Source organism: Ochotona princeps, chromosome 14 (assembly GCF_030435755.1).
Source record: "Ochotona princeps isolate mOchPri1 chromosome 14, mOchPri1.hap1, whole genome shotgun sequence".
NCBI lineage: Eukaryota > Metazoa > Chordata > Mammalia > Lagomorpha > Ochotonidae > Ochotona > Ochotona princeps.
The window spans coordinates 29033816-29051179 of record NC_080845.1 but is presented as its reverse complement, the minus strand read 5'-3'; the positions used below and the strand labels follow the sequence as shown (position 1 = coordinate 29051179).

The window sequence follows — 17364 nt, the reverse complement described above, 5'->3', positions numbered from 1 at the left end:
TGAACTGTTAGTCTCCTGGTGGGAGGGGTCGATCCAGGCTTGGCATTTGGAGCATCTTGGCACTTCTTGGAGCCTCTCAGAGGAAGTCCCGAGGTCATATGGTGAGTTACCTGCTGGAGTGGAACTGTGAGGCCAGACTGGCTAAAACTGTGTTTGAAGTTAGGTGTGGGTTGTATTTTTGGAGAACCTGGTAATATTACTGGTATTCTTTTCCTATCACAAATCTATGCTGATTTAGGATTTTCCCATATTTTGATAGTCTGAGATTATCTTGGAGCAGGTAGGGATTCCTGAAGGTTAAAGCTGCCTGGCAAGTAACAAGCAGAGAAAGAGCTAAAACCCTGGTTCTTGACCAAAATATTCTCTTATTTATGTTGTTTCTTCCTTATCCTTGTTTAAACACAAGGTGGAATTAGTGATCGGCCTCAGTCAGTGAATACCTCTGATGAAGATAGTAGCTGTTGGACCTGCTTATAAGGCAAAGCAGGGCTAGTTAGAAACAGGTCTGTGAGCAAGCCATGCAGCAGCTGCTTTCCCTTTAAACAAAGCTCACCACAGACAAAATGACAGCAGGTCACATCATACCATGCAGTAAAAACATCGTACTGATGTCAGTTACCAGGCTTGTCATGTGAGTGTATTCACTATTCTAGAATTATACCTAAAAATGGAAGAGGTGGAAAGACTTGTCAGTCTGCATAGAGCAAACTGAGACAGTTATGCCCATTTTTCAGATAAAAATAGGATGCTGTAGTAGAAACTTGCCCAAGTGGAACTGTGGCTAGAGCCCTCTGGCTGTGAGCCACTTAGTCCCAAATGTAGTCATGCTTTTTGGAAAATCTTGCTACATATTCCAAATCAAACATTCTAATACTTAGCATTGTACATACTTTGAGATCAACACTTAAAATTATATTAAACATGAAATTATATTAAACACTTCTGTATTTATGTGGAGTAAGTGAACAATTTAATTATAGACTCGAGTGCTTAATTATTTCCATTCAACTTCTTTCTACAAACATCATGTCTTAACAGCTGCTCTAGAGTAAAATACAAATGAGTAAACTTGATTTTTTTTTTTTTTTTTTTTTTTTTTTTTTTTGGTCAGGTTAAAAAGTCATGTCCAACACAATTTGACAGCACATAGTTGATCTTAACTCAGAATTTGTTTTTAAAAAACCTACAGCTTGTTATAGTCAAAAGCGAGTTTATAATCAATGCTCTGACAGGGGTAAAAATGCATTAGCTAACATTGATCCAAATGCCTGGGGTGGTGTGCAATTGTGGGGGTCTCCCTTCCCCCAGAACTGCAGTTGAAGGCACAAGCATAGTACTTGCCTGGTAAGTGGTCAGTACTCCGTAAACTATGTCAGTAGTACTTAATGGGCTTAATCGCTTCCTCTGATCCATCATTAGTCAGTTTTGAAAATAGTCTTTTCCCATTGTTCTCTGGCATTCGAGAGGGGCTCTCTAGGTACTAGTGTCAGGGCTAGTAGTGCTAGCCCTAATGGTTTAAAGACATGACCTGACAACTCAGTGTTTATTCCAAGCTGTCAGGACTTTTTCCTACCAATAGCTCCCCCCATTGCCTCCGTTTATTAGAACTAGTGCTTATAACCTGACCTAGACTCTGGGTGCGAGTGGAATACCACCATCCCTGTTTGTTTTGCTGAGAGCACAGTTCAGCCAGCTTTGGCTTTTACTGCGTCAGACAGTTTGCCTTGGTCTGACATTCTTTAATTTTTCTCTGAAGAAATGAACTTTTGAACCTATTCTACCACTCAGCTTCCATCTTTGCTTCTGGAAAAATTAATCCTAGCACTAATGTTCAGCTCACAAACAGGCCAGCCAGACCCCAGCTGAAACTTGCCCTCAGGCCACACAGATGTAACTATTGTCAAGGCATCATTTATACTGTTTCATTCATAAAGGCATTATGTGCTGGTAACTCTACAGAACCAAATTTCCCTTATTTAAAAATAAAATTGTTTAACAAAAGTCACTGACCTAAAAATCACATTTTTTCATAATTCAGTTCATGGCCACACAGAGTACAGCTCTTCCGGTACATGTCATCTTCTATGTGTTCTTCAGGTCCATACTCGTGTTGATGGGCAGTTGTTTCCCTTTTCCACACACTGCTTCTTACAGCTCGCCGCAGTTCTAGAGGGGGGACACAAGTGTCAATGGTATGGTACTGTAACAAATCAAAGTTGATGATACAGGCTTTTGACCTAGGAAATCATTCAGGTCATTGTTGAAGCAGTGTGAACTGCCAGAATCAGATATGGGTCTGTGGGTGAGACAGCCAAGCAGTGATAACCCCGATCCAGAAGTGGGAGGAGGAACAGCACAGGCAAGTCCATTTGGCTTTGGAAAACAAGTTGCCACTGCAGAAGAGTGGGATCCATGGGGCTTGCTAAGAAGAGGAGTACCGTTCAAGGTCTCAGTTTACAAGTCAGGACCTGTTTAAGAGGCACAGCAAGGTTTGCTTTGAAGAACACTAGAGAGCCAAAACTGCACTACCACCTGTTGGTTTCCATCTTAGCAGACTGCTCCTCAGCAAGCTGTAAGTGTTAATTCTTCATCAATTTCAGCCTTTATTATATCACGAAAATAAAAGCAAGCATATGGCTGTGGGTATCAGGCAGTGTTCCAGGCACTTTTCAATGCATTTAGCCATCACAGCCCTTTTAGGCAAGTACCACCGTCATCCCAGTTTTATGTACAAGAAGAGCACAAAGTAGCTAAAGCCTTCCTCTTAGGTCTAACAGGTGGTAGAAGCAGAAGTGCACTCCAGCTTGGGTCCACACTCGTAGCCACCAAGCTGGGCTGCCTTTACCATGCTGCTAGCATGAGAAGCACTTGGAGATGATGTCCATGCTTCAGGGTATATCCTAGATAGTTCAACAAACCTGAGGGAAAATGATGTACACTCACACCTGAATGTCTTCTCAGTCTCCTCTCAGATATCCTGAAGAACCCTGACTCTTCTGGATCTACCCAGACTGCCCTTTGATCTTAGGGTGTTTTATAACGGGAGGATCCAAGTTGCCTGGAAACGCTCCTGGTTGCAGATAGTGGCAGGAAAGGCTTCCCTGTCTTGAGTTCTCAATTCCTGCTTTTCAACATGCTTCTGATGGAAAGTATGCTGGTCAGTTCCCCTGATCTCCCCACCACTAAAAGCCCCGGGATCTGACTGCCGCTCAGTCATGCTAACTTCTGCCTGAATTATATAGAGAAGAAAAATGGAAAAACACAGAAGTTATCTTTCCTTGGCATAATTAAAGCTAAGGTTTACACTGGCTGTCTTATTCTTATCCTTTAGTTAATCTGTCAAGCTACAATGATAAGAACAAAATAGACATTCCTGAAAAGGGTCCAGAGTGTTTCAGAGATTTAGAATATTTGGAATTTTGACTTTTCTTACTGAGGTGCTTGGTCTAAAAAATGATGGGTTGTGTTGCCTTTCTTTCTATTTTGCAATAATCTGATGCTAAAGCCAGTAAATGGACCAAGCAGGCATCTGCATCAGGATGGAGGGCGCCCCCAGAAGAGGCTGCAGCAGTGATGGGAAGTAGGCCACACAAACTCTGAGGCACTAGAAGACAGGATACATTGTCACTGTTGTGATGCTTAAACATTAACTTTTCTCTGAACCATGTGAAAGTGAGTCGCATTCATCACTCCCTTCTAACCTTCATCACAGTCTAGCAAAGTGCTGGCAGGTCAATCTACATAAGGGGTATAGAGCTGGTTCTTTGCAGTATTTTAAAGTTTAAAATTAGTTCCAAGTTAAAAACTTTAAAATGGGAACTAGCTTGAAGGGGATTGCACCAGCCAAATCGGGGACAATTAGCATCAGAAGAAATAATGAATTGTAATTACCTAAAACTCCGTGAGGTAAACTAACAATTTTTTTTTACTGAAGTGGAGTAAGAGCTCTTTCAAAGAAAGCCAAGTAATAATTACACACAGGATGGCAGAAATGGAAAAACTCATCATTTATATATCTAGCAGTCACTGGGTCAGGTAAGACTCTGTGTCACACTTGTTACTTTCTTTAGAGGGGAAAGGGCACTTCACTAATGGGGAGACTGGACAGATAGCACTTCACACAGGCCCACTGAGCACACTCCCTTCGGGGATAGCAGAGATGAGGTTGACAGATTCTCAGTGTTCTACAGCCCAGGGTAGCCAAGGTTTAGCACTAGAATAAATGAGGAGATGGAAATGCTAATTACCCTGATTCATTGAAAACGTATGCATGGATTATTATATCACACTCCATAGAAACATGTACAATTAGGCTTCAATTTAAAAAAATAAAACTAAAGAACGGTGCCATGTATTTCCCAATATGGTTAACGCAGACGATATCACCTAGGGCACCAAAAATTTTAAACCCAAATCATGAGGCGACAAGCTGCTGACAAACCTAAATATAGACACTACAGACCTCTGAGAAAAGAGGGCTGACGGACTAGATCCAGACTAGCAGGGTGCCAGTTGGGACACCCATAGGGGGTTTTGCAATGTCAAGTCCTAGTTATCCAGGTACCAGTTAATGCATAAGTATTTACAAAACTCAGTGGACCCTGGATCCAACAACTAAAGCTAAGTTGTGACCATTCAATACAGGTCATATACTAGATGGAAATTTGATAAATGATGTTGAGTGTGAACATCAACTGTTACGCAGAAGTTCAGGAATCACTGTATACAGGTAACTTCTGAATGTTTCATAATTGTGCTATAAATAAGTGAAGAATAAATGTGGCCAAATGCCACCATGGAGTATATCAAAAAATTGCAAATAAAGATTTTTCCCCCCAGTACTTCACTGAAAAACCTCCACTTCCTGGGTGAAGGGCTCAGGGCTTCTGGGATCCAGAAGAGGCCGTTTGTGTTCCAGCAGCACCACCATAGCCATGACCACATGGCTACTGCTCTAGTAGGACTTCAGTTTCTGTTCTGACATACTGATTCCAGCATTTATGCAAGTACTGCCTGGTACACGGCCGACACTTTACAACACTGGATGTACGGATGAATGGGTGAATGTGGGTAAATGAAAAAGACAGATGAACAGGCAAATGGGAGAGGTGCACAGGTGGAGGGGTGACTGCAAATGACTTCAGTCAAGAAAGCCTCGTTCCAGCTCTGCCAGTAACTTCGTGCAACAAGTCACTTCCACTTTCTGGGTCTCCTAGTCACACATGCAGTAGAGGTAGGGCACGAGTCGCACACAACAGTTAAGATCTCCCTTAGGGTCCACATCCCAGATCACAGTCCCTGGGCTCTACTACTATTCTGGTTACAGCATCCTGCTAATGAGTGCTCTGGGCGGCAACAGTGTGGGGACAGCTCAGGTCCTTGGGTCCCTGCCACCAAGGTCTCCGGGGAGACAGACTGAGTTCCAAGCACCTGTCTTGGGCTAGGACTAGCCCAGCCTTAGGTCTTGTAGGCAATTGGGGAGTGAATCAGTGCACAGAAAATCTTACTACCCTTCATATAAAATGAAAAATTAATAAATTGCCTGGTAAATATATTTTAAAGCTGTGACTGGACTCGACACAGAAGTTGCCAGTTCCAGTCTTATGGCAACAATCTGAATGGTTTTTAATACAGTTGTAAAAATCTTCCATGACTCGGGGCCCGGTGGCGTGGCCTAGAGGCTAAAGTCCTCGCCTTGAACACGCCAGGATCCCATATGGGCGCCGGTTCTAATCCCGGCAGCTCCACTTCCCATCCAGCTCCCTGCTTGTGGCCTGGGAAAGCAGTCGAGGACGGCCCAAGGCTTTGGGACCCTGCACCCACATGGGAGACCTGGAAGAGGTTCCAGGTTCCCAGCTTCGGACAGGCACAGCACTGGCCATTGCGGCTCACTTGGGGAGTGAATCATCAGATGGAAGATCTTCCTCTCTGTCTCTCCTCCTCTCTGTATATCTGGCTTTCCAATAAACAATAAATCATTAAAAAAAAAAAAAAATCTTCCATGACCCAAAATGTCGCCACTCACCTTTTACTTTTTTATCAAACTTCTTCTGTCTCATTTTTTCTCGGTTTTCCTGTCGAACTTCCTTAGCAGCTTCTAGTGCTTCCTGGCTGCCCCAGACTTCCAGCGCCCTCTGCACAATCTGCAATGTGGGAGCCACATTAAACATGCTGAACGTAGATTCGCAGAACATGCTAACAGCAAGGCCTGGGTACTAAAGAGTACGCTAGGTTAAATACAGGTTTAATTTACTTGAAGTTTTAAATAATACTAAGAAATCACTGACACCTGCAGTACATGCACACGGAGTGAACGTATAAACAGAAGTGTCCTCTAGCAGGATCAATAGGAGTGGGTGGTGATCTTGATGAATTTGGCAGACGCATTGTCTGTTAAGAGATGAGCACATTAGACAAACACAAGGCCATAGCCAAAAACATACAACCTCAGGAAATACCAATACTTCTGGGTCAGTAATTGCTTCTAGCCACCTAAAACTAAATTTTCATCAACAGAACATGTTTCTAACACCAGGATACCTGAATGACCTAGAAAGTCTCCATCTTAGTTAAAAACCTTTGGATTACTCTCTTTATAATACTTGTACATTTTAACAGGATAATTCACGTAACCATGGTGACCCTCACAATATATAAATGGAACCAAAACACCCATCAGTGTAGCTAAACTTCCTTCTTAATATTAAGTGATACACTTCACATTGTCCACAATGGAACATCCAAAAATGCCACATCACCATTGCACTTAATGCATAGTACTTTCACAACTCAAGTCAGGAACTGGCTCCCAGGACTGGCCTCTGAATGCACACAAGTTTAGGAATTCTAAATCATAAGTGTTTTAGTTAATGAAATTCAGTACAGGTGTTTTACAGTATGCTTTTGTTTAATTTTATTTAAAAATCTAAGATCTGCTAGTGTGTTCTGATCCAAACTGTTCCACAGAAATACCTTCTGATGACTACAAGGTACAATGGGACAAAAAGACTACTAAAGTGTTTGTACCTTGCTAAGTCAAGTCCATGGGCTACCTGTGCTGCTAACACCTGGCCAGGGCACCCCACGGCTCAGCAGGGAACCTTGTGGACACCTGCAGCCAGAGAAGAGGAGCAAAATGGCCAAGCAATGAGGGGCCTTCCCGAAGTATGTGGGAGATGCGCGAGGGGCGTGATGTGAGGCGTTTCTGCACCAGAATGATCGTTCCATGATTTCCAATATGCATACACTTTTTGAAATCGCCTCTAGACACTAACATTCTGGGCAGGAATTTTCTAAGGATAGTAAAAACGGGCATTTGTGAAATGCCTAGGACCTTTTAAGTAGTTCTTTGGGGGCAGGAGGTTAAGGGAAACTGGGACTGCCAAACTCAAGTTTCTAAAATGTTCTACTCATAGTCTAGTGACATCTATCCCACAATGCCATACCAAAAAGCAAAACACAGAAATGTTTGTTATCATTATACAAGACTATGACTGGCTCACGTGCAAAGCAAGAAAATCTTACTATCTCTCCGCAAAAAACTAATTTACAACCATCACCTGAACCAGCGTTAAAATTAATGAACAAAACTTCTTGGGGACCTGTAATTTTAAGTAGAGTTTCATGTCACCCCACTGTGAATGACGAGGATTCTTCTTCACGATAAACTTAAGAGCTGGTTCTCTTTTTTCTAAATCACAGTCTTTGAGAAGGTACTCTTGTTTGGCTTCTGTTTTGGTTATAAGCTTGTGCTTCTCCTCAGCATCTCTGAAAACAAAGTCCATCATAGACATTAGTTATTGTAAATAAACGGTATTCAAGCAGCCCTGCACCTATGGGGCACATGCAGATCACAGGGAACAGACATGGTTTCCTGCAACTCACAGTCAAAAAATCTAACAGAAAAACACCTGCATCTACTCCCGAGAAGTTACATGACAGATTCATCATTAACAACACTTCTTCAAGGGCCTCTTATTCCATAAGGCATTTGGAAGGATTTATAAGGGTAGAGGAAATGTAAATGAGAAAAAACATTCAGTGGAAAGAAAATCTAAATCAAAGCCCACCAGGGCAAGAAACAAGACAAGACACACACATGCAAGGTCCAAGCGCCCACAGCACTGGATTGCCAGCTAGCTCTAAACTAAAAAAGGCCAACAGGAAGGTACAGTCATGTGGTTCTCCTGTTACCCACCGACCTGCCAAGCACAAGGCACGCAGCAGAGAGCCGGGCATGCCTCGCTTTAGCAATGCTTTCCTTCCAGTCCAGAGAAGGCAGGCCAAAACATGGCAATGGCAGGTGAAAGTGCTACGAGAAATGTGAAGATTGGTAATGAAACATTTTCCACCCAGGCTGGGTGACCAGAGGAGTCCATGGATGGAACATTTGAGCAGTCTGAGCAGCTACAGAAAACACTTGTAGCAGAAAGCAAACAGGTGCAAGGGTCCTGGGGCGGGAGCCTGCCTGGCACCCGGAGCTCACAGCAACAGGGCTGATGTAACTAGAGCACTTCCAAGACACTATGGAGAGGCGCTGTGACCCTTGAAGCTGTGGAGGAGACCCTTTCATTCTAAATGGGATTAGGAGCCACTTTCACAAAGATGGGAGCAAAATGCTGCAGGCAGAGGGGAGCAGCGGTGCACAAGCAGAGTCTGAACACTCCTCCAGTGGTCCTGATGAGATGATGGCAGCGAGACAGGAAGTAGGTGGATTCAACACTGGCTTGAGCATGGAATTAGACATGGGATAGTAAAGACAGCAAATGAATGACACTGGTCCTCACTGTAACAGGAAACGCTGAAAAATAAGTATATGTCAGGGAGGGGAGAACTTAGCTTCTATCACAAAATCCCAGGGTTGAAAATTGGCAGAAATGGAGACAGATGAATTACACAGAAGTATAAGACGGGGAGGACACATGGACCATACTTCACTATCACTAATCTTCAGAGCTTAATAGAGACAATAGAGGGCTTCATTCCTAATTAAACACCAGTGTGTTTTCCGCCCACTAAACAACTTTCTCTAACCTGTCACCATGTTTTATTTGTGGAAGTAAAATGACATGTGGTGCCTCAGTTCCTCAAAGCTACAGTGGTTTTTCTGCCTTATTTAAAAGACAGAGAGATGCTTCACTCCGCAAATGCTCCCAACAGCCAGGGCTGAGCCAAGAGAAGCTAGGAGCCTGGGAATCAATCCATGTGGGTGGCAGGGACTCAAGCACCTAAAGCAAGAACCACCACCTCCCAGGGTGCACATTAGCAAGCAGTGACTCAGAAATGGAGGAGCCAGGACCTGAACCAGGTGCTCCGATGGGATATGGGTGTTCCAGACAGGGCATTCAGCCCTGTGCCAAATGCCCACCCCAGTGGTCTTTAGGAGAGACAGCAACCCCAAGGGCCTAAATCACCATGTCAGTGCGAAATGGGCTTTTTTTTTTTTAAAGAGTTATTTATTTTTATTGGAAAGGCGGATATACATAGAGGAGGAGAGACAGAGAGGAAGATCTTCCATCCGATTATTCACTCCCCAAGTGAGCCGCAACGGCTGGTACTGTGCCAATCCGAAGCCAGGAACCTCTTCCAGGTCTCCCACGCAGGTGCAGGAACCCAAGGCTTTTGGGCCGTCCTCAACTGCTTTCCCAGGCCACAAGCAGGGAGCTGGATGGGAAGTGGAGCTGCCGAGATTAGAACCGGCGCCCATATGGGATCCCGGGGCTTTCAAGGTGAGGACTTTAGCCGCTAGGCCACGCTGCCGGGCCCAAAATGGGCTTTTAACTGAATGTTTTAATTGCAGTGCCAGAACATTCCAGCCACATACATGAGCATGAGGTCAGGGACAACAGTTCCCACTGTTCTATCAGGGCTCCTGCTAAGCCACAAGGCGATGATGGCTCTAAGGGCTGCAGCAGGGACTCTGCAAGGAGGGCTCCTCTAGGCAGGTGGAGTGGACCCAGGACTTGGTGAAGAAGGAAATGAGAGTGGCCCAGCACTCACAGAGCTCTCAGAAGTGGGGATGGAGAAGGCACCTGTTAAGAAAAAGCATCCCATACTGAAGATACTGAAGCGCTGATTCAAGTCCCAGCTGCTCCACTTCCAATCCAGCTTCCCGCTAATGTGCCCAGGAAAATACAAAAGATTGTCCAAGCACTAGTACTCCTACCCACAGGGAGACTAGGATGGAGTTCTGGGTGCCTGGCCCAGCCTTGGCATCTGGGAGTGAACCAGTGAATGGAAGATCTCTCTACTTCCCTTTCATTTTCTGTCCCCCTGAAACACACACCTCTGGCTGTAGGCACAAAAATGGGGGCAGGGAACAGTGAAGGGCCAAGGAAGACTGCAAGGCAGAACCTTGCGTGTGCAAGACAACAGCATCTGGAGGCTTCCCAACAAACAGGCAAACCACATGTGGTGAGCAGGAAGCTTTTGGCAGCAGGAAAAGGAAATGAAGGCTAGGCAAAAAATAATGGTCAGAGGCGATTTCCTCATCTACTGAGCACCAGAGGTGAATGGAAGGCAGGGTTTTGGAGGCCTCTCCTGCCCTCCAAGCCCCCACTCCTCTGATCTCAGCAGCACATGCTGGGATAAATCTGAGGCGAGGGGCTTCTCGGAGCAGGTTAAAGAGAAGGGCAGAGATCCTGCCCTGAACAGAGTGAAACAGGAAAGGCCACCAGAGAGGCCACACCCCTGCCCGAGCAAAGGTGACCTTCCCAGCCTCGGGCAGTGTGCACAGGCTGCTAAACTGCTGAACAGATCGGATGCCACAGCCATGTCAGGAAATTCCAAGGATAAAAGCCTGAATCATTGAGAAAGTATCAAAAAGCACTGTTTTACCCCAAACTTACAGGCAACTTCAACAACTGACAGGAAAAGCGTACCTGCAGTTGTCACACGTGGCCAAATCAAAGTGGCTCATGAGGTAGGAATCCATGAACTCCTTCCCACATTCTTCACATAACACATAGTCAAACTCCATCACGGGGCCTAGGCACAAAAAGAGCAGTTCTATTAGGAGCCTGTTCCTGTGGCTAAGACAATATATTCTCTATTAGTTTGGCATCATTTATCTTATTCCTGACACAAACGTTTAAGGCAAGACCTAAAACCTTAATTACTAATTTCATGTTCATAGCGGGGGCGGGGGGGAAGGTCATCTAGGGAGAATCAGTCAAGTCGGTCATTTGTGAACTCCACCTGTGTGCATGGTACCCACGCGTTACACTGCTGCTGTGAGACATGGCCAAAGGGAATGGTTTCAAACTCCTCTCCTAGGCTGTCAGGGGTCCACGTGGGCGGGGCTGCCTCCCTCCCCCATTTCCAGCTTGCAGAGCCCCCCCACATCCCCTGATCTGTGATCCTTTCCTCTGACTTCAAGGCCAGACGCAGGAACTTCTCACAGTACATGGCTCCCTCTTTCCACACCCACAGGACCCTCCCTGCAGGGTCTGGGATTATACAGGACCCACACGGCTAACCCAGGATAATTTCCATCTCAAGGCCCTTAACTTTCTCTGCCACCTGCAAAGTACTATTTGCAGGGTGGGATGCTATTCCTGGATTCATGGGCTAATGAGGATATAAACCACATCTGGTAAATACGGTACAAATGCAAGGGAGAAGAATCTGCTTACAGATGGGAGATAGGGCACCAACATATGACACAGTCAATTGCGATGCCAGCAGGAGCGGACGTCTGGTAGAGTAGTTGAAATGCCCCTTGGGCAACCAAGAGCACTTGGTACAAATCTAGGTTCATCTACTTCCAATTCAGCCTCCTGCTACAGCTCACCCTTGGCAGGCAGCAAATGATGGCTCATAGTCCTTGGGTCCCAGCCACCCACATGGGAGACCTGGATGGAGTTCCAGGTCCCTGGCTTTGGCTTAGTCCTGCACTGAGTGTTGCAACCATTTGGGGAGAGAATCAGCTGACAGAAGCTCATTCACTCACTCACTCTCTCTCTAGCTATCTTTCTCCCTTTCAGATAAAATGAACTTTAAATGTTTTAATGAGCAAGGCATCAAAGACACTACCGAATTTCCAAACAAGGAAAAAAATCATTTGAAAGCACAGTGATGGACTGACCAATCCCATCCATTGATTCACTCTCCACATACCTGAAATAGCTGGGGCGAGGTCAGGCCAAGGCCAGGAGCTGGGAACTCAACTGGAATCTCCTGCAGCGCTGGCAGAGGCCCCAGTACATGAGCAGGAGGCTGGATCAGAGGCTTTGCAGTGAAAACTCCACCAGGCACACCTCTCCAGGATGCAGGTGCCCCAACAGTGTCTTACCACTTCACCCAACACCTGACCCAACCAGAGTCCAACAGGGCAAACTGCCTCCTCTTTATCTGTTCCAACTACTGTATTATAAACTCCTACAGGGCAGATCTATGAAAAGTAGAATTACAAACTCTGACACACACATCAAAAAAAAACTTCACAAGTTCATGCACAGTTTTTCCACAATAAGCATTTTTCCATGAACTGTTTGATGACTACTCTCAAAGGCCCGAGTTTGAAAAAAAAAAATTGCACCAAAATTTCTTTAATTCCATTTTCCATTAACTTTTTGAAGTGCCCCTGCATGACAGTTTGAAAAAACTTCCATTCTGGCCACCCTGTCTTGGACACTATTCACCCCAAAACAATCCTTTAATCCTTTTAAGTCTCAGCTTCTGAAAACAATAGTTCACATACAGAAAAGGGCCACTCCAAGCTTCAGTGAAGGCACCTGTCTGTGGAAGGGACAGACTGCAGCAGGTGTGATAGGCTAATCTAGTACACATCAGCTGCCAAGCTCACAATCAAATCGAGTTTTAAAAAAGATTTAGGGCCCAGCACACTAGCCTAAAGTCCTCGCCTTGAACGCACCAGGATCTCATATGGACGTCGGTTCTAATCCTGGCAGCTCCACTTCCCATCCAGCTCCCTGCTTGTGGCCTGGGAAAGCAGTGGAGGATGGCCCAACGCCTTGGGACCCTGTACCCACATGGGAGACCTGTAGGAAGTTCCAGGCTCCTGGCTTCAGATTGATGCAGCACCAGCCGTTGTGCTCACTTTGGGAGTGAATAATCGGATGAAACATCTTCCTCTCTGTCTCTCCTCCTCTCTGGCTATCCGAGTTTGCAATAAAAGTAAATAAATATTTATAAAGATTTATTTATTTTTATTGGAAAGGCAGATTTTACAAAGACAGAAAGATCTTCCATCTCTGGTTCACCAAATGGCCTCAAGAGCTCAGTGGCTAAATCTTCACCTTGCAAGGACCGGTATCCCATATGGGCGCTGGTTCTAATCCCGGCAGCTCCACTTCCCATCCAGCTCCCTGCTTGTGGCCTGGGAAAGCAGTCGAGGACGGCCTAAAGCCTTGGGACCCTAAACAATGTGGAAGACCCGGAAGAAACTCCTGGCTCCTGGCTTTGGATTGGCTCAGTTCCAGCTGCTGTGGCCACTTATGGAATGAACCAGCAGATGGAAGATCTGTCTCTATTTCTGTAAATCTGACTTTATATTAAAAATATATTTATCTTTAGAAAAAAGAAAAAAAAACTACCCTTACTCTGAGGCTATGTTCATGCATAAGTGATTTACCAAAACATTAACTTTAGGTAACAGAATATTCTTTATGCCCGGTCTCTTACAGTTTGTAAGCTGCTTTCTTCTTTTCTTCAAATATAAATAAAACAATGTCCCAGATTCTGTCTCTTGGGTTCTGGTCCCTCCTTTCAGCCTGCCAAGATCATTCTGAGTATTTGTGATTTTGCTCAACATGTTGGCCATCCCTGCCTCTTAGGAAACAGCAGAGAGCAGTCACCTCAGCACGCACACCACAGGATAAACGAGCATTTCCACATGCGTGGGTGTCTGAGTACTGTCAATCTGACAAACTTGATTACTCTTCCAGCTAATCCGGTCACTGATCAAATACATAAGCACGGCATTATCTAACAGCAACTTGTAAAGACCAATGCATGTGACCCAAAACAACCAATCTAGAGATTTATTTTCAAGAAAACACATCACCTGGTTGATGGACAATTTTTTCAACTTTATGTTCCTCTTCTTCCTCTTCCAAGATGAAGCCTCCTCCTGTGTCAATCACTTTGAGGGCCGCCTTTACGTTAGCCACGCCTACAAAATGAAAAAGTCAATGAATGAACCGGGGGAGCCAATCGGATCTCTATGCATAAACACAAACTGTCTTTCACGTGTACATATCAAAAGACAAGATGCCCACGGTCACCACTATCTTCCATTCTTCTGTAAGGTGAGTGAAAGGGCAGGCAGTGGTGAGGAAAGGCGGAGAAGTTTCCAGAGAGAAAACCAGAGGGCAGAAGTGTTCCACTTTTTACCCATTCGAGAAAGTTCTGGGGATCCATAGTGGCGCTTGAGGCAAAAGGAACAAGATAGTGGTGAGGAAGGACTCGGTGAGCAGAGCAGGTACAAGGCACAGAAGTGCCACAGGGCACAGAGTGCCAGGCAGAGCCAACTGCGGCCTGCAGAGCCAGGCGACACTGCAAGAGGTTTCTACCCAGCAAAGACCACGGACGACGTGTCCGCTACAACAGTCAGCCATTTATCCGCAGACAAAAGCTGCCAGGCCACAGAGGCATGCCAGAAAGGTGTGGGGATAGAGAAGAGGGAACAGCCTTTAGAAGTCAGCACCACCATTTGTGTACCCACCATCAGTAGCCATGCAGACAGGCAAGAACATGATGCACCTAGATTTTGAGATCCCCAGAAGTCATCAGGAGTCTGAAGTCAATGCAGACGCATAAGTCAAGTTTATTCAGACTAGCATGAGCTGCCAGCCACCAGCCCAGCGGGACTGGGAGAGGGCCACGAGGCTGGACAGCACAGGATTTTTATACACTTCAGGCCAGTTCCACACAATTACACAGTCATGATTGGTCAACTTATCTGTTAACTTTTAAAAAGAGCAAGTTGACAGGCTTCTATTGGTGGGTTTGAAGCAAGCAACACTCAGTACAAACTGGTGGGCTGTGGGGTAGTGAGCAAGTCTTCTCTAAAAAGCACATCAGGGGTCTTCTTCCTGAGGAATGTTCTGCCTGAGTGACCTGTCACAGATGTCACCACCTGTCAGATGTCATATACGCTGTCAGGCCTGGAGTTCACACAGACCCCCAGCCACACAAGCAAGGCAGAAGAAATCACAAAAGCAGAAAACACCGCAGTTAGCAAGGAGCAAAGGGCACCTGGTTGGGATCCTGACTGTGAGGTTTTTCCAATGACTGAAGAGCAGCCAAAGGGCGGGGGTGGGGGCATGAAATCCAGCTTCCACGAAAGTGATTTTTCCCCACGCAGAGAATGTCCAGCTGGTGGGCCACGGGAGGCCAGGTGACTACGGAGTTGGAGTCCTTCATTAGCTCATGCACTTCACCTGAGCAAACCCCATCATTAAATTAAATATAAACTCCACGGCTGCCTTTTACTTTGCTGCCCTTTTCATTCTCCAGAATGGCTGCACCCATCAAATGCCATCATGAAACAACCGTGAGGCGACGCAGGTGCTCCCACTAGCAGGAAGGCGGTAGCTAATGTCTGATTGCGCCCCGCTTCTGCAACTGGGAGACCCGCACTCGGTCGTCCGGAGGTGATAAGAACCAGGAGACAGGATTACGGCTTAAACGGGAACCCTGGGGCACTGGAGCAGCGCTGCAGGCTGGGGACAGACAGGGAAAGTGTGGAGGGGCCGAGGTGCGGGCAGGAGACCCGGGACGGCACCGCAGAACTGCTGCCCTGGTCCTCAAGGGGACCCCGGACGCGCGAGCCGCGTCGGGGATGGCCGGGGACGGGGGGACAAGGGCTCAGACCTCCGGTCGCCGCTCCCGCCGCCGCCGGGTAGGGCCGGGCCGCCAGCCGGGCCTGGCGTAGCATCAGCGCCCGCTGCCGCTTCCGCTCAATGCTCGCCCGCACAGACGCGGGCAGCTCGGCCGCTTGCTCGGAAGCCGCCGGCTCCGGAGAGACTCCTTCCACCGCCGCCATGGCCAGGCTTCTCCGAGGACGCAGGCGCAGTGCGCTCCACCGCTCCGCCTTGGCAACCCGGAAGCCTCGGGGAGTGATGCGCCTGCGGGCCAGCCGAGGGGGCGGAGCCTGGAGGTGCCGGGGCGGGGCCTAGGGGGGCGGGGCCTAGAGGGGCGGGGCCTGGGCGTGCCTCATTTTTCAGCATCAGTTCGTCCTGGTTTTGCTCTGTGGTTCATAACAGAGGCTCTGGAATCGGGCCGCGGTAAGTCCAGGCGCTGACACCATCTGTGTGTCCGTGGACGTAATCACGGAGATGTGCCAGCAGTAGCAGCCACAGTCGCGGAGGTCCCAGCCGGTGTCCAATAGGAGGTGATTGGCCTGGCTTTGTTCTGGACTCAGCATGGGAGGCGGAGCCTTCGGTTGAAGTGAGAGGACCTGATTCTTTTTTTTTTTTTTTAAAGATTTATTCATTTTATTACAGCCAGATATACAGAGAGGAGGAGAGACAGAGAGGAAGATCTTCCGTCCGATGATTGACTCCCCAAGTGAGCCGCAACGGGCCGAAGCGCGCCGATCCGATGCCGGGAACCTGGAACCTCTTCCGGGTCTCCCACGTGGGTGCAGTGTCCCAATGCATTGGGCCGTCCTCAACTGCTTTCCCAGGCCACAAGCAGGGAGTTGGATGGGAAGTGGAGCTGCCGGGATTAGAACCGGCGCCCATATGGGATCCCGAGGCTTTCAAGGCGAGGACTTTAGCCGCTAGGCCACGCCGCCGGGCCCGGACCTGATTCTTACAGTATGACCTCAAGCAGGTGCACCTGAGGAACTAAGGCTGTAAGGGAGTTACCTTTTCCATTCGGATATTCCTTCAGTGCTCAAGAGCTGCTGTCAGATTTGGATCCAGGCGAAATGACCTTTCTAAAAATGTTACAACTAGAACCAACCAACAGGCAACTCTATGTAAAAAGCAAATGAAGGACCTAAACAGACCTTTTCCCAGATGCGATGCTACAGGTGGCCAGCAAGCACAGGGGAGGATACTTACCATTAGTCCTTAGAGAAACACAAATCAAAAGCGCACAGGCTCAAGGGGAAAAAAAGTATTACAAACTAAACTGTCATCCTGTCATTGCTACTGATGATAGCTTAAACACAGTCTTATCAATACCAACATTCTTTACTAATTGGAAAACATTTCTAATTCATTTGGAATCTCTTCCATACTGATATCATCATTGAGATTCACACCAGCAATGCACAGAGCTTCAGCTTCTCTGGCCTTATCAGCATGTGTGTTTGTGTGTAGCTATTGTATAATAGATGTTGTTAGTGGATGTAAGCAGAGATTTCATTGTGGCTGTCATTTGCATTTCCTT

The 17364-nt window shown here is 46.6% G+C and overlaps 2 protein-coding genes across 4 annotated transcripts in view; both read right to left on the bottom strand.

Moving 5' to 3' along the window:
* The window catches only part of TSTD2 (thiosulfate sulfurtransferase like domain containing 2), a 136880-nt gene that overhangs the window by 61854 nt on the left and 57662 nt on the right, over positions 1 to 17364 (bottom strand). The gene's annotated exons all lie outside the window — the stretch shown is intronic.
* XPA (XPA, DNA damage recognition and repair factor) lies at positions 224 to 16041 on the bottom strand. Of its 3 annotated transcripts, XM_058672553.1 has the most exons (7): positions 15838 to 16041; positions 14027 to 14134; positions 10881 to 10986; positions 7602 to 7767; positions 6026 to 6143; positions 2011 to 2166; positions 224 to 661 (listed from the first exon to the last, which is right to left on the bottom strand). In XM_058672553.1, exons 1-6 carry the CDS (start codon positions 16007 to 16009, stop codon positions 2018 to 2020), a joined length of 819 nt encoding a protein of 272 aa, XP_058528536.1. In that variant the 5' UTR covers positions 16010 to 16041; the 3' UTR covers positions 224 to 661; positions 2011 to 2017. The 3 variants fall into 3 exon arrangements, with proteins under 3 accessions (XP_058528536.1, XP_058528537.1, XP_058528538.1); XM_058672554.1 differs by lacking the exon at positions 224 to 661 and having other exon boundaries at positions 2006 to 2166; XM_058672555.1 differs by lacking the exons at positions 224 to 661; positions 2011 to 2166 and adding an exon at positions 5606 to 5653 and having other exon boundaries at positions 6007 to 6143.

Bases quoted from the DNA above. Each gene is read 5' to 3' on its own strand.
- XPA (XM_058672553.1), bottom strand. From the start codon at position 16,009: ATGGCGGCGGTGGAAGGAGTCTCTCCGGAGCCGGCGGCTTCCGAGCAA. The intron at 14,135-15,837 runs GTCTGAGCCCTT...TTCATTTTGTAG, and splicing joins GGCGGGAGCGGCGACCGGAG to GCGTGGCTAACGTAAAGGCG. The intron at 10,987-14,026 runs GTGATGTGTTTT...TTTTGTGCCTAG, and splicing joins AAAAATTGTCCATCAACCAG to GCCCCGTGATGGAGTTTGAC.